Source organism: Kryptolebias marmoratus, linkage group LG4 (assembly GCF_001649575.2).
Source record: "Kryptolebias marmoratus isolate JLee-2015 linkage group LG4, ASM164957v2, whole genome shotgun sequence".
Taxonomy (NCBI): domain Eukaryota; kingdom Metazoa; phylum Chordata; class Actinopteri; order Cyprinodontiformes; family Rivulidae; genus Kryptolebias; species Kryptolebias marmoratus.
The window spans coordinates 10,897,867-10,913,100 of record NC_051433.1 but is presented as its reverse complement, the minus strand read 5'-3'; the positions used below and the strand labels follow the sequence as shown (position 1 = coordinate 10,913,100).

The 15,234-nt window shown below is 38.7% G+C and overlaps 1 protein-coding gene across 2 annotated transcripts in view; it reads right to left on the bottom strand.

The window, feature by feature from the left end:
- The window catches only part of kaznb (kazrin, periplakin interacting protein b), a 113,676-nt gene that overhangs the window by 25,752 nt on the left and 72,690 nt on the right, over nt 1-15,234 (bottom strand). For both annotated transcript variants that reach the window (XM_017408400.3, XM_025004185.2), the window contains exon 4: nt 1,076-1,183. In XM_017408400.3, the coding sequence (XP_017263889.1) occupies nt 1,076-1,183 (108 nt within the window). The remainder of the gene's footprint in view (nt 1-1,075; nt 1,184-15,234) is intronic.

Below are 15,234 nucleotides of genomic sequence, written 5' to 3'. Positions count from 1 at the left end.
GTATTCACAGTATTTCTTTTATCCTTACACCTCCCCAGTCTGAAATTTTCCACTCCTCAGTGTTCTTATTCTTCAGCTCAGCTCTCTGGATCACTGTGTCATTCATTTGCTCTGCTCACATTAAAGCCTGAAAAACCTTCGCTTTCCCCCCGTCTCTGCTCTCCTTTCTACCCGCTGCACAGGGTTGACCTGTCAGTCTGCATTAACACTGCTGCTGCAGTGTGTCAATAAGAGAGCACTATTAAAATATTTTATCCTCGGCCTACAGAAGGAGGAGGAGGAGGAGGAGGTGAGGAAGTGTGAGGAGGAGGAGGGAAGACTGAAGCAATGAAAGCAATGACGGGCAGCAGGGGAGAAGGGAAAAGTGTGCTTCTGGGGTCACAGCTGCTCAGTCTTGATGGAAATAAAAGAAATGCTTGCCCGATCGTCCTTTAAGAGTGATCTGTCTGCTTTAAGAGGCTAAGCAAAACGAATTACTAACACAGAGCAGCAAAGAAGAGCAGCGGCATGATGAAAGGAAGAATGGACTCGCAGCTTAAAGACTGAGCAACAAAACAAATGTAATCAATGGACATCATGATCTTCTGTGATATGATGCTGGTCACTTATGCACAGAAAAAAAATGAAAAGAGACCATCATCCTGAGCTACTCCAGCCTGTTCCTCAGACCGATGGTGGTGATTGTAGAAGATAAGTGATCTTGTTGCAAAGCCATAATTGCACATTACAATGCAACTCGAGAGTGATGCATTTCAGTCAACTCCGAAGCAATTTGCTAAGTAGATTTCTTTTCTGTGGAAGTCTCATAATCAATATGACACAGCGAACGGGGTGACAGGACGTATTAGGCTTTCAGCTGAGATAAACGAGGGCCCGCGGTGAAAGCTAAGGGCCTCGTGGCCAGATACCAAGAGCTGTTATCTGATTGTTCTCGCCCGCGCGGGGCCTTTGCTCCGGTGTTCACCTCGCAAGTCAAGATGACAGCCCGGTGTCCTTTTAACTGCCAGGATATATCACCACGCTCACTTCCTGCTGTCACCAGGGCAACGCCATGTAATTTCCAGCAACATTGTACCTTTGCCCAGCGAGCAGTCTGGAGTGCCAAAGTCCATCAGGCTGGATATCTCTGCCGGGTAGCACATGTCCGTCACCACCGTCTTCTGCCTGTGATGCACCGATGGATCTGCACACGAGAGAAGACAAATGTAAATTTACTAAATATTCAATTTTTATGTTCATTTACGACTTTCTCATTTAATTCAGCTGTAATCCACACAACTGCATCGATACACTTAGGCTGCACTTGGGTTTTCAGAAACGTATTTGGTGTGTGTATGCATTTTTCTAAACAAAAATTGTCCTTCTTGTTCCTCTTGTTGAGTTATTTCCCTCAGTGTTGGAAGATGGGCAATCATGTAACTGCTTGCATTGGTGTGTGTTCATTCGTCTGTCTGTTAGCAAAATATCTCATAAACAAGTAAACAGATTTTAATGAAACTCTTAGTATTCATTGGATGGACATCTATAAGTGATTAACTTTTAAAGTTAAGCTGATTCAAGGTGGCTGTCACAGCTAATTGTCTTTTGCAACCATAGGAATGGTTATAAGTTGGTCAATTTTACAGATATTGAGATAAAATTTGGGGTGATAGTAGCTGAGAGTCACCCCCATACATACTCTGACCTCTAACAGATCCAGCAAAATCTTTATGTAAAACTTTGGCGTACAAGTTAGAAGGCGATATTTATTCCTACAAAAAAATGCTACTGTTATTGCATTTGTTGTGTTTTCAGACCTGAAATTGTCAAACTGAAAGTAAAACTTCCTGCTAAAATAAAAAATGTTGTTTTTCTCTCCAGGCAAACATGCCTCCTTTAAAATGCACGCAAAAGTGCATTTTAACTTTTACTATTTCTACATAAACCACCTTTTCCAACAGCGCTGCAGCAAATGTGTGCACGCCCAGGTAAGTAACGCTTTCTGCACGACTCACCTTCAACATTAGTCTCTCTCTTCCCTCCCAATCTGCACATTTCAACAGTTTCAGCCTCACAGCTGTCTGGTATTTAACTGGATTACTGACCTTCTCTCTGTTCTCACCCTCCATCATCCTCCTGACCTGTCAGTTACTGTTTAGGTGTTGTTGGACTGACCTTTTCTTTGCTCCTTAATATGGAGATTAAACCGCAGGCAGCCTCATGCTTTGCTGCTCTAAGACTAGCTTACTTAGCAGCCATCAATAATGAATGGGTCGTGGATGATGAAGCGGCTGGCAGAGAGATAAATTCACAACCAACTTCTTCAAAGTTTCAGCTGTTTGTGAGCTGAAAAATAAAGATGTCAGAAGAGCCTGTGATTTGTTTTGTTGCTTCGTCTCGCACGTACTGAGGTTGTTTGCGCTTTTAATCGCTTTAACTGACCACCCTTTGAGTGCACTGTATTTCATCAGGACACACCCCGTCATCGTGCTGTGAAGTAAGTGAAGAAACCAGTAAATCAAAACAACGAGTTTCTGCTTGGTTGGACCCGAGCTGCGAGAGGTCAAAGGTTATAATGAGGTCAAACAGTGCTGACTGTAGAAAATAGGATCTAGTACAATTAATTTTTAATTCCTCAGTAACATAGTTTGTGAGTTTTACATTGAAAAGAACACACATTATTGAGTGTTTTTCTCCTAAAGCAGAAACTACACTTGAGTTGCTTGAAGCAACAACAAAAACAAAATCAGAAACTTGGTCAGAAGCTATTTAACAATAGCTTCATCTTGTTTTAGTTTCCTAGTTAACCACATGAACTTTGAAACAAAAAGCTCATCTTATGCTCAATATAATTCTTGCAGTTAAAATGTCCTAAGTGTGAATTATGCACGACTTAACCAACAAGAAGAAGCCCAAATGTGTGTATAACATTTGAAGTACATTTTTAGTCCATTATGAACTGGATTTTTTATGCTGCTGCTGGTTCATGACCTCATTTGATTGTGAATATTTTGTTTTGTTTTTTTTCAGGACGCTTGGATGACACTGAGAGATGAAGGATGGAGGTGCACTTTTCTAAACTAGTTTTTTTTTTTTTTGTAAATTAATTTAGTGTCCCCTGTGTTTAGAAGAGGTGAATGCCTCAAACAATATTTTGAAAAAAAAAACAACCAAAAAAAAACATTTTGATTGGTTTTATGGAAATAAGCTCTCCACCTACAGAGATGGATTTTCAGGGAAAGACACACAAGACAAAGCTAGAACATTTAATGTAATTTACTCTGTTTTGGTTGAAGCAATATTCTTCCTAAAAAGATTAATGTCCTACACAAAGAAAACAATTTTAATAAAAAAGAATTTTAAAAAGTAAAATTCTGCTTAAATTTTAATTTCAAATGATTATGTTTTCATTACCTTGGAATGAAATGTTTACATCTAGGAGAAGACATTTTAAAAACAACCCCTAACTTCTGGCTACTTTGCTTTTTCAAGGAGCCCGACTTTCTTCTAGGTTTAAAAGTGGTTTTCATCAATAACTAGCTTTTGGCAAATCTAGCATTTTTTTTTCAGATATATGAACAGTAACTTGTGTTTGTTTGTTTGTTTTTTAAAGAAAAACTGTGAAAGAGTTTCAAAAATGTTGAAGAAATGTTGCACAAGAAAGATTACAGGAGAGTCTGGCTCTTTTGAAGCAAACTATAAAGAAACAAGGGATGGCTCAAAACATTTGCACAAAACTATTTTTGTGCAGCCAATTCATCTACGTGGGGAAAAAAGGCATACTTATATACGTACTTATTTACAAGACTATAGAAATAAAAGCAGTCAGAAGGCTCCCTCATAACCTGCCATAAGTGCTACTCAGGATAATCTATGGGGAGAAATTAGGCATAATTGTGCTTGAAACTTGCACGTCACGTGCATGTGTTTAACCCACTAGAAGGTTGCAGACTGGGAATTCTGCACATGCAAATTCTCTGAGTCTTGTGAAACAAGGACACATATGGTCTGTAAGAACCTGCACCTCTTGTATATGCCTGAACCAAGTCAGGAGCACTGCAGGGGGCTTTGTGATGACTGTCAGATGCATGGTCATGGTACGATTCATGTGCATCAGAAGTACTGTACAAGTACTCCACACTCGCCATTTGTGTGACCTGCAAGTCAGAAGAATATCTGACTTTCTACCTACTCAACTCAACACATGTGACTCGCACACAACACAAGGGACAAGAGTCCCAGTTTATATACTTGGAAGGAACTGATCTGTAGCATGTAGCCTTGTAAAAGAGAAGAGGCTCCCACCGTTTTGCCACAAGGACTGAGGATGTTGGACTTCTATAGGCAGATAATAGAAACTGACAAATGGCACAAAATGGCTTCGCTAATACAGCAGAGCCAATATCACTCCTGGCACGCAAGACTGGTTATTGCAAGTCACACGCAGTGATTATGTGTGCATCACACATATGTCTTCCACAGGCACAATTCTTCCCACGCCTTAAGCAAATCAGGCATAAAACCTGTGTTTGACAAGTACTTTGTATGTACTATGTCTCAAACTGCGTCCTGTCTATCAATCCCTGTGACCCGGGCTTCTCCAGAACACGTACGGTGGTTTGCGAGTGCAGCTGCAGCTATTTTTGCTAATATTTTTTGAGCTTTTTGCCAATATTTGTTTTATTTTTTGACACTAGCTCAAAAAATTTTCAATTTATATATCTAAAAAATACTAAGTATAAAGTCCTCCTGCACCACGATGGAGAAAACAACATATCTCAGGCAGAAAGCAGGTAAATACGTTAAAAAAAAATAGATTTCTTTTTTTCAGCAGAAGTATGTTTTTATTAAAATAATGTAAAAGTATGAAGAGGCGTCTGCAATGTCAGGGGAAAAACACAAACTTGGCAGCATCACGAGGGAAAATGCTGAATAGTTATTAACGAGAAGATGTGGAAAATTTATGTAAGTAAAAAAATAAAAAAACATAAACCACCCCTGAGCATTGGGTAAGAAGCTTGGGAAGCTACTGAAACATCTAGTTATCAGTCACCAGAGGGATGCAGACTACGCCTTTGGGACACTAAGGGAAGATGAGAGGAAACACTGAATCAGAGAACACTCAACCAGAACCACTGTTACTGGAGTGCAGGCAGACGATCTTTGTCCACCGCCAGACAACCTTTAATTAAGCTGGCAGTCAGTTCCACACGCAGCGAAGCAAGCGTGCTGCTGAGAAACACGACGACCTGAAATCCAGTCAAATTACACCTTTAAATGTGATGCATCAGTGAGAGAGGTGAGCACATGCTGAAGAATAATCTTTGAAGACTGGACCCATCGGGAGTGTGTGAGAGAGGGTTACCGACTGATGCAGCCCAAAAAATGTCAACTGATGCTGGTGGGAAATGTGTTTGGTAGTTTATTTGAATGTAAAGTTTTCATAAAAAGCACATCAAAACTCTGGGTATGGTCATCTTTAAAGGCAAAGAACAAAATTTAAATCGGAAAGGATGATAAGATAAAAAAAGATTAATGATTCCGGACCTTGAAGCCCTGAAAAATGTAGCTATTTTCTGTGCCGCAGAATAATTAATTCCCACTGGCATGACAATAACCACTGTTCAAAATTCAATTACTTCCCCTCAAGCATTTAGGCTGAAGCAATGTAATGTGAGAGGAATTCAAAACACTATTTCAATTTAATTTCACAGACTCGCAAACAGTGAATAAATTAACACAGCTAAATGATGTTAAGCCTTTCGGGTCTCTAACCTTTGAGGCGAAAACCTTGGCATGGTTACATAACAGGAGGGAGTTCATTTGAGATTTAAACTGTTTGAATATTTCAGAAGCGGGACTGCTCATCCCTGGCCTTGATGCTTACAGGTGCCTCTTGTTATTATTAGGCACAGACACATGAAGCGAAGCCAAATCCAAGACACTCCCACAGCTGTGTGCATCTCCACTGTGGGGTATCATTAACAGCCTTTTTACACAGACAGCAGCAGCAAAGTGAAAATAAATCTCTGTTATTACGGCGCTGCATAAAAAACATATTGAATTTTTGACAAACCAAAGAATACTTAAAAACAAGTCTTTATTGTCATTTGAAAACATCAGTAACATACATGAGGGAAAGCCGGTTTAGTATTCAAAGCAGTCTTTATGTTGTAAGAAAAACAGCTCAAAGATTTCTCTGAGGGGACAAGCTGAAATTGGAACTGCATGCTTTACTGTATATCAAAGTCTGATAAGCTGTCACAACTCTATTATTCAACTCAAACATGCAGCAAACCGTCATTCTTTCAGCATTTCCCTCCCTGCCTGGAGCTGAAAACTTACTGTCTATTAATCTGGGTTTATAATAATCGGTGACACAGTGAGTCAATACTCCCAGCATTGTATAACATGAGGCTGAAAGGCTGCTCCAAGGCTGCTCCAAGGCTGCTGTGATCCATCGCCTCTGGATGTTGTGCTGCCATTAGGAGCACAACAACCATCATCTTCCCTGAGGAAACATGAGCAAAAAGAGAAAAGACCCTACAAGGACACATCCATTACATCAATAAGAAGAAGATGCTATAGGAGGATGAGTGGCTGAGGTTGCTGTTGTTACAGTTTGTGCTCCTCAGTGGAAGAAACTACAAATTTGTTGCATTTTTCTCAATTTAAAAAAATGCTTGTGTGCAAAATAAAAGAAAGCATTTGGAAAAAAAACCTGAAAAACTGAATTGTAGCTGCAAACCTGGTCTAATAATTGATAGGAGTATAAAATATATGCAGCTGCCTAATCATGTCTCAATATCTCGACAGGCCAATTTGTGTCTTTTGTGGATTTTTTGCACCACTGCAACTGTAAAATTTAATTACCAGTATTTACTTCATAGGTTATGAGAAAATGACTACTGCTTTCATCCAAAGGGGAAATAAAATCCAAAACTTCTTTTCTAATTCTGTCTTCTTTTACAGTTTTTTTAATCTGTTTGGCTGAAATTTTACTATATGAATGAGGAAATGAGAGATTCATTGCTCGCATGTTGACCTTTTCCAGTGCGAATTTGTCTCAGATGTTGCCAAAGGACAAACAAATCTCTCTTTGTGTCTCCTTAAAGAACAACCGCTAATTAAATCTCATACTTCTTTTTAATACTTTGTAGAACCAACACCCATGAAGAATGTATGCTGGCTTTCACAGATGATGATCAGTGAGATGCTGTGACTGTAGAGATCTCCAGGCATGGACCTCACATTAAAGCCTGGAGCAGATTGGAGACTGTGTGTTTGACTTACAGAAACGTTTTGGTAATAAATCTCAGAGGCTTTACGGTTTCGTCTCATTCACTCTGCTGGAGACGTGTGTCGTGGTAAATGGCCTCTAAATGGTGTAAAATATGCAAATTTGCTCAATAAATTGAGAATGTCTGACATCCTATTGAGTTTAGGATGTGGCTCAAACAGGCCTTTTTGTAGCGTTGTTATGTGCGGTAAATGCTGATAAAGCATGCTTCAGGAGATTACTTCTCTGTAGTCTGTAACAGAGCCAACTAGTGACACTAAATTTAGCAACTGACATCGTATACGTATCTGCTGATTTTAATATGTCTGACAAGTCATATTCAGACTAACCTCTGAATAGCTTTTTGCAGTGCCACCAGGACAACACATTTGGTTTGTATTTTGAAAAAATGATGAATTATCTCGTTCTGACCAAGTATGAGGAATAATAAAAACCAGACTACAATCAGTATTTGCAATTACTTAGCAATAAAAAACACATACATTCCAAAATATGGACATTGTCAACTATAATAAAACATTTGTCTGTTTCTCAGTGGAAACAAACTATTGGTCAGTTATCCATTTGAAGAGACAGACACTCAAATGAGAATCTTTTCAATTACTTATTCAGTGCTGCAAGCAACACACGCTGGAAACAAAATCATCATTTTAGTGCTCAGCCCTGCGATTAGGCTCAGCTACATGCTGTATGTGGGAACCAAAACAGCCTCAGGGCTCAGGAGAGCAACAAAACCTATCTCAGTTTATTATTCATAACAATACCATCAGGACAACAAGGCTATGAGACGAAACCTGATATTCTGACTGATATGATCATCTACCGAGGCTGATGAATAATCACAATAGGGCAGGCCTTCCAAACTTGAGATGAGGAAGCCCTGATGAAGACCTGACCCTTATGAAAACCAATCTATGTAGTTATTAACAAGAGAAAAAAAAGTAGAATTTGTTATGTTGTCTACCTTATAGATTTAGACATATGACAGATGTAGGCATTGCACAGATTCTTTAGACGCATCATAGCAGCTTAACCAATGCAGTCTTCATTATGGTCCAAAAGATAAATATGTCCTGTTGGAGAAGCTACTGTCAGTAGAATATTTAATAGTATTTAATCTAGCACGGTCTTGGCAAAAAGCAGCAATGAAAGTTCAAGTTTAGCTGGATTGACCAGCAACATGGTCCGATGCTCCACTGCCCCGGTGATGGAAAAAGAACCTAAATTATTCTTATTATATCTCCACAACATCAATTGCTTCTTCACAATTACGATTTGTATCTACAGACACAACATTTCTTAACCAAAGAGAAAACAATGAAGGGAAAAACCTTTCCACACATGTAAGTCGGACTCTGCAGACATCATGTTTAGGTTGATTCACAAACGGTTGCTGCAGAGCAGACCTGACCTGACACGACCCGAAGGCTTTGCTGGACGAGTAAAGATTGATGAGGACAGCTTTAAACTGAAGCTTAGGTAGGAAAATCTGCTTGGGAGAAATCCTGGACTGAAACAACTGAAAGAGAACTTATGTTAATGTCTTGTAAAATAATAATAAAAAAAGTTTTAAAAGTGGCACCTTTTGCTGACCTCTAACTCCTTTAGTTTTTACACAAACCTGTCCTGCAACAACTATCACACCTATCGCTGCAGGATTTAAGTAATTCATTTTATTTCTTATTTTTTGTTTTGTTTTTAAGATAAGAAACTCGGGGCGAAGGATAACCTAAGCAACATCTGCTGCTTTTTTGAGGACAAGAGTTTTTTGTGTGAATAATAAAACCAGTTCCCTCAGAGATAAAGCTGCTATACACCCATTTTAAAAATGAATTTGGGACATTGTGTAAAATGTCCACAAAAACAGAATGCAATGATTTGTAAACCTCATACTCATATTTTATTCACAATGGAGCATAGAGATAGCAAAAGATTAAACCAGGAAGCTGCACCGTTTTGGAAAGAAGCGAGAAGGTCGCAGGATTGCTTCCTGCCTGGGGCCTTTCTGTGTGGAGTTTGCACGTTCTGCATAAGCTTGTGTGGGTTTTCTCTACATACTCTGGTCTCCTCCCACTGACCAAAAACACGCTAGGTTAATTGGTGATTAAAGTGTGACTATTTGTCTCATTTGTCTCTATGTGGCCCTGTGATGGACTTACGACCTGTCCAGATTCCAGGCCTCTCTCTGGATGGACTCCAAAACATAAAAGATACCGCACAGTATATCTGAAGAACTTCAGAGGGCGAACTGGGTCGTTACAGGAGAAGGAACTGATCAAGCTGAATTAAACAAGACAATGACTCAGCCCTCAGAGTCAGCAGTAGGTGTAACTCACAGAAATTTTTGGTGGGGTTGCTACAGCAAAACAGCTAACACAGTGGGTATTTGTTGCTCAAAGTGCTGACCAAGAGAGAGGGTGGGTAAAGTCTGAATAATAAAACAGATACTAAAGTGTTCACGGGGTTCAAACAAGCCCGTCCTTGGTGGGTGGACGGGACTTCTACATAATGGAAGCTCCATTTTCAGCTCTATTAGCTCAGATATTGTCTTCAAACAGAACTTAAATTAAACTAAAGTGCACCTGTAGTGTGCAACGATGTAATACAGCCTAGAATGACTAAAACTTAGCAACTACATCTCTAAAGATGCAAGTATACCAGCCAAATAAAACTGCGATGCATTTTTTTCCTGTTGTGTTATGGCAAAGCTTGCTTTTAGTAAAAGCAATGGTAATTGTCTACAGTTTCCATGACTGTCTTTAACAGTTGCTTGTTGCAGGATAAGAACAAAAAGAACATAAAGCCATGTTGAGTGCATCAAGCATAGCAGGAAAAAAAAAAGCCAAAAGTGCTCCATTATCTTGGATCCAGCAACAAAAATAAAGCAATTTCACCAAATTTGTTCTTGTCAACAAACCGTGCACCATAATTGCGGGAATATAACAACTGGGTAAAAAAAATCATGCTACTAGGAGAAAAAAATGTCTTTACAGGGCGGCTGCTTTACAATCCCGTAAAAACAAAGTAAAATATTCCTTTTTTTAAGAAAGTCTTTCAAATAAATTTGAAAAGCAGAAAAAAAGCCTCCATAATTGCATTTAAGCCCAAATGCATGGCTATAATTAAAAAAGTCTGATTTTATGAATCATTTATTTTATGCATTTGCATGGCTGCAGTGCTGAAGGCACTTCATTTCGAAACAAATTAAAACAATCAAAGCACAATAAACAATAAGCAACAACACATCTGAGTCAACAAAACAAAGTTGTCTCATTTATTCTATTGTTCTCAAGCACCCATAAATAGATTTGAGGACATTTGGAGCAACCGTCACCTCCAGCTAATCAACTCCTGTTTAAAAGGGTGGCTGCTTTAAAAATAAATAAACTAATTATTTAACAAACTTGTGTTTAGTGTAGCTGATATGGCTCAAAATGATCTTTAGTGAGGTAGGATTATGCATGTAGGGTTTCATATCAACACTGGAATTAAACAAAAGCACTACTAAATAATTTGTAACAAGACATCTAATTCAGTTTAGACAAAGTATTTATCATGCTAGCCTTGAATAAAACTTTACACAAATCTTTATGGAGGGCTGTGAATTTTATCCTCTTTTTTTACTGATTGCACATTTGAGTCAGCTCTTTTATTAACATAAACAGATAAATTGATTACAAGAAACAACTAAGTTTTGTGCTTAGTCGGGCAAAACAAAAAAAGGAAACTGAGAATGTTATAAGGAAAAATGAAATCCAACCCATTTAATACCCATAATATAAATAAACAAAGTACAACATGATAAAGTACATCATTTATTTCATAATAACAGGGACACAAGAGCACGAGAAGCAAAAACTGAGAAGTCGTATTCTAACTTTACAGAGAAATACATGTCTCCAGAGAGGTCATAAATTATTTTCCATACTGTGATGGTGACAAATTCAGCAAATGAAAAATGACTGTAAGCTGTTCACACTTTGACTACAACCCACCGCTTGTGTTGCAAAAGATGCTAAAGTCTTTAAGGTCACTGCCTTCCATCGCAACACCTTACAGTTCAATAAGGACCTGAATCAGCTTTCTGCTCCGCCGTACGCAGTGCACAGAATGACTAATGCCCCCGTGTATGCAGGTCTAGCCTGAATGGGAAATGGCCAACTGCTGCTGTGTAACGGTGAAAACACGAGCTCCTGCACAGCAGAGAATTTACGGCTTATCGTTGGCGACTCTGTCAGTGCTGCAGTCCACGTGAGGCTGCTGGATGAGGGTGGATGTGCTAATTAGCATCTCAGCCAAGTCTTACGGTTTAATCACAGCATTTTGCTGCATGTTATACAAACAATCTGGCTTTCTCTTATTGCAGACATCTATTGCTGAGCTCCAAATCTGCAGATAATGTGTAACTTCCACAGATTATGTCTGCTCAGATGTTCTCCTTTTTGGCAAGGCTAAATCCATTTTTACATTGGATCCAAAAAGACATCAAACATCAGTAATTTGCAAGAAGAGACTGAAAGTCCACATCTATTACCTTCACAGTATTTCACTTATAAGAGTGCATGTTAACTAATGAATGACGAAAAAAGCAGTTTTTCCACTGCTAAAGGCATTCTGAACTCTGTAATAAGGAGAATTGTTGTGACTGATGAGTAGTAAGGAAATGATTTAAACTCCATGCTTGTATTGAGTACATAAATAACATTGCTTCTACAGAAGAATGAAGTTTTGCTAAAGTCCTTAAACATGTCTGATGTAATGGCCAGCAGGGGGAGAATCTTGAATTTGCAAAAAAAAAAAGAAAAAAACAGTCAAGTTTGTTTTTAAAGACCAAGAGCAGATGGAGATATGAAACAGAGGTCAGGAAATTATTTTACTTTAGTGAACCATGTGTGTGGATTTGCAAAAACAAATCTCTGCAGCAGGTGTTGTGTTGAGCCTTGTTTCCAGTGCAGAGCTGAGGGGGCAGATCTAAAATGGGAAACAGAAGTCAGCACAACCCCGGTTATGAAATGTGGGGTTTATAGAAACCATCTGCTAATTACAACAACTAAATATATTACTCAATTACAGCTTTAGTGTATATTGTCTCCAGAATTAAATGTATGTATTGTGTCATTTGTTAATTTTATTCCAAGAGTTAAATTGGAAAAACTCTTGGAATAAACTCTTATCTGACAGTCGGCTTCTCATTGATACCAATGATATTTGTCCATCTCAAAGTACGACTAGTTTAAATTTTTTAAAATATGTATCATATTGGGATTTAACAATTTGTTCATAAGAACAAACCTATCAATGTTCTTTTAATTTAATGTTTTTTCATGACCTATAATCTTTTATTTGTACACCTGACTTTTGCTTGGCTTTAGAGAAAATGAATTTGTGGTGTAAATATTTATTGATCACATCTTTTTTATAAGATACTTGTCAATCATCAGTCAGATTAAACCATGTTGAAGTGAGCACAAAAATTTTTGTTGGTTAATAAAATAACTTCAAAGACACCAAGACCTCATAAACGCTAATTTTTTTTTACAAATAAAACATGAATCATTGGTAAGAAATCATAAAAAAAACATTAAAACTATTCTTGTCTGCTGACATAATGTAAGCACATCATCATCAGAAGCTCAACTAGTGAATATTTTTGCTCCAAAAACTGACACAACCATTATCTGCAGAGGGAATTATGAACAGAATTTCCGTGTTCTCTATAAAATAAGAGAAATATGGCATAATTTTCTCTTTTTATCATTACCTATGTTGTATTTGACTGTGTTTTCTACCTCAACAACATGCTTTGTTTAAAATCCTCATAATGTCCAAAGCCAAAAAACTCCTGCTGCAGGCCGTGATGATAATTACAACGAAAGCAAGTAAGCTGCTCCACCTCCACCGATCAGGGAAGCTGACCTTCTGTGAGATACTGTATATTGAAAGTGCAGATAATGGCCCACTGGCTTAGTGGTCCACTGAGTGATTGATGCCACCTCATTAGCTGTGCTGCTGAGAGCGACTCAGGCTCTCCTCTGGATGTCACCGTACGCTCTTCACCCGGCCTGCCTTGCGCACGTCGCCTTCAGCGTCGCAGTTGTGCAGAGAGACCAAAAGCCCCACAGATCCCTCGCTGCCCTCCATTTCTGCATCTTCCTTCATCAATCAGCCTCTTCTCCAAGTTGTAAAACTGCCCCAAATCCCACAACTCATCCGGTTCTTCCTCTCAAAGGATTTTTTTTCCTCTCCCCCTCATGATTATTAAGATTCCTCTCTTGTCTCTGTACTGTAACACCCCCGGTGATAGATATTCCATCTCAGTTTGTTACAGTCGCTCCTCCACCTTCCCCCGTGTGGCTCTGCGTCACCGGTCGCCATTTGTACCATCCATCTAGGCTTTTCCCTCAGAAAAAGGGAAAAGCTTTGATGGCCGCAGTAATAAGAGCAGGGGGTTGCGAGATGCATCGGCGTGGACTCTGCAGGGCAGAATGTGACGAGGAGCCAAAAAGCTGGGGACACTCTAACATCATGAAAACCGGCGAAAACAGGTGGTAAAAAATGAAAATGAACCAAACAAGAACTGTTTACTGTAATGAGTAAATATGAAAAATCACTGAGGCAGTTCTGGCTCTTTGGGGCACTGCATTCTCAGGAGCCCTTCATCAGTTTCCTCTTCCTCCACATTGTTGTGTGATTAATTAATGGATCCCAATCTTAGTGTGCTTCATTTTTCTACATGCAAACCCCCCTAAGGCACTTCTGGGCACCAATTTCTCCTTAAAGAACCAATGAAGACTGCTTTCAACAAAAACAGATAACAACTTAACATAATTTTCTGAGGTTTTGAGGCAACACAGACATTGACTTTTATGTGAAGCTGAATTACATCTAATGCGAAAAAGAAAGCTACATTTTTGTCTCACAAGAAACAAAATAAATTACATTTGCAGGTAATTTTCCTGCTGGTCCTACACAAATTTCATTTCTAGTATAACACAGTTCAGTTCACTTTTATTTGAACTAAGCAGAGATCTATTTACAACAACTTCTCTCTTTTACTTCACCAAGATTGAATTTTAAAATTTACACAAACTGCAACCACAAAAAAAATGACACCAAAATACACAAAAAGAGGAACTCCGAGTAAAAACAACAAAATGGTGTATTCTCTTAGGTGTTGATGTTTCATAAGATTTTGACTTACAAAGGTTTTATTTGAGGTTTTGGACTCAAAACACTGAACAAACAGTTTTTTTTCCATGTCGTCTGTGTTTTTTAATCATAACCAATGAAACAGAATATTTGATGGAACGGTATGCAGAGGTTAGAGCTGTTGTCTGGCAGGAAGAAGCTCGCAGGATCGCCTCCCAGCTTTTCTGTGTGGAGTTTTTCCATGTTCTCCCTGTGCTCACGTGGGTTTACTCTGGATACTCCGGTTTCCTCCCACAGACCAAAAACATGCATGTTAGGTTAATTGGTGACTCTGAAGTTGTCCCTATGTGTGAGTGAGAGTGTGAATGGTTGTTTGTCTCGTTTTTCTCTATATGTCCCCGTGATGAACGGGACCTGTCTAGAGTGTCCCCCGCCTCTCACACAACGACTGGAGATAGGCTCCAGCTCCCCCGCCACCCTGCATGGAAAAGCAGGTGAAGAAAATGGATGGACGGAATCAGATGATCTAAAAACAAAGCTACAAAACTATTCAAATCACAGAAACATAAAAACTTCAGCAGAAGTCCTAACAATTAGAGACTAAAAACAACCTGACAGACTACCTTAAAACTCCTAAACTAAGTTATTGTATTAACACATAATTATTTTTTACAGCTTTGTTACTCTTCTGTCAGTTGAAGTAGTAATACAATGCATTTCTTTAAATTTTGTATTATTAAGCTCCATTATGACAACTTTAATTGTAGTATAACTCCTGTAGATGTTGTTTTCCCTGACGCTGCAGT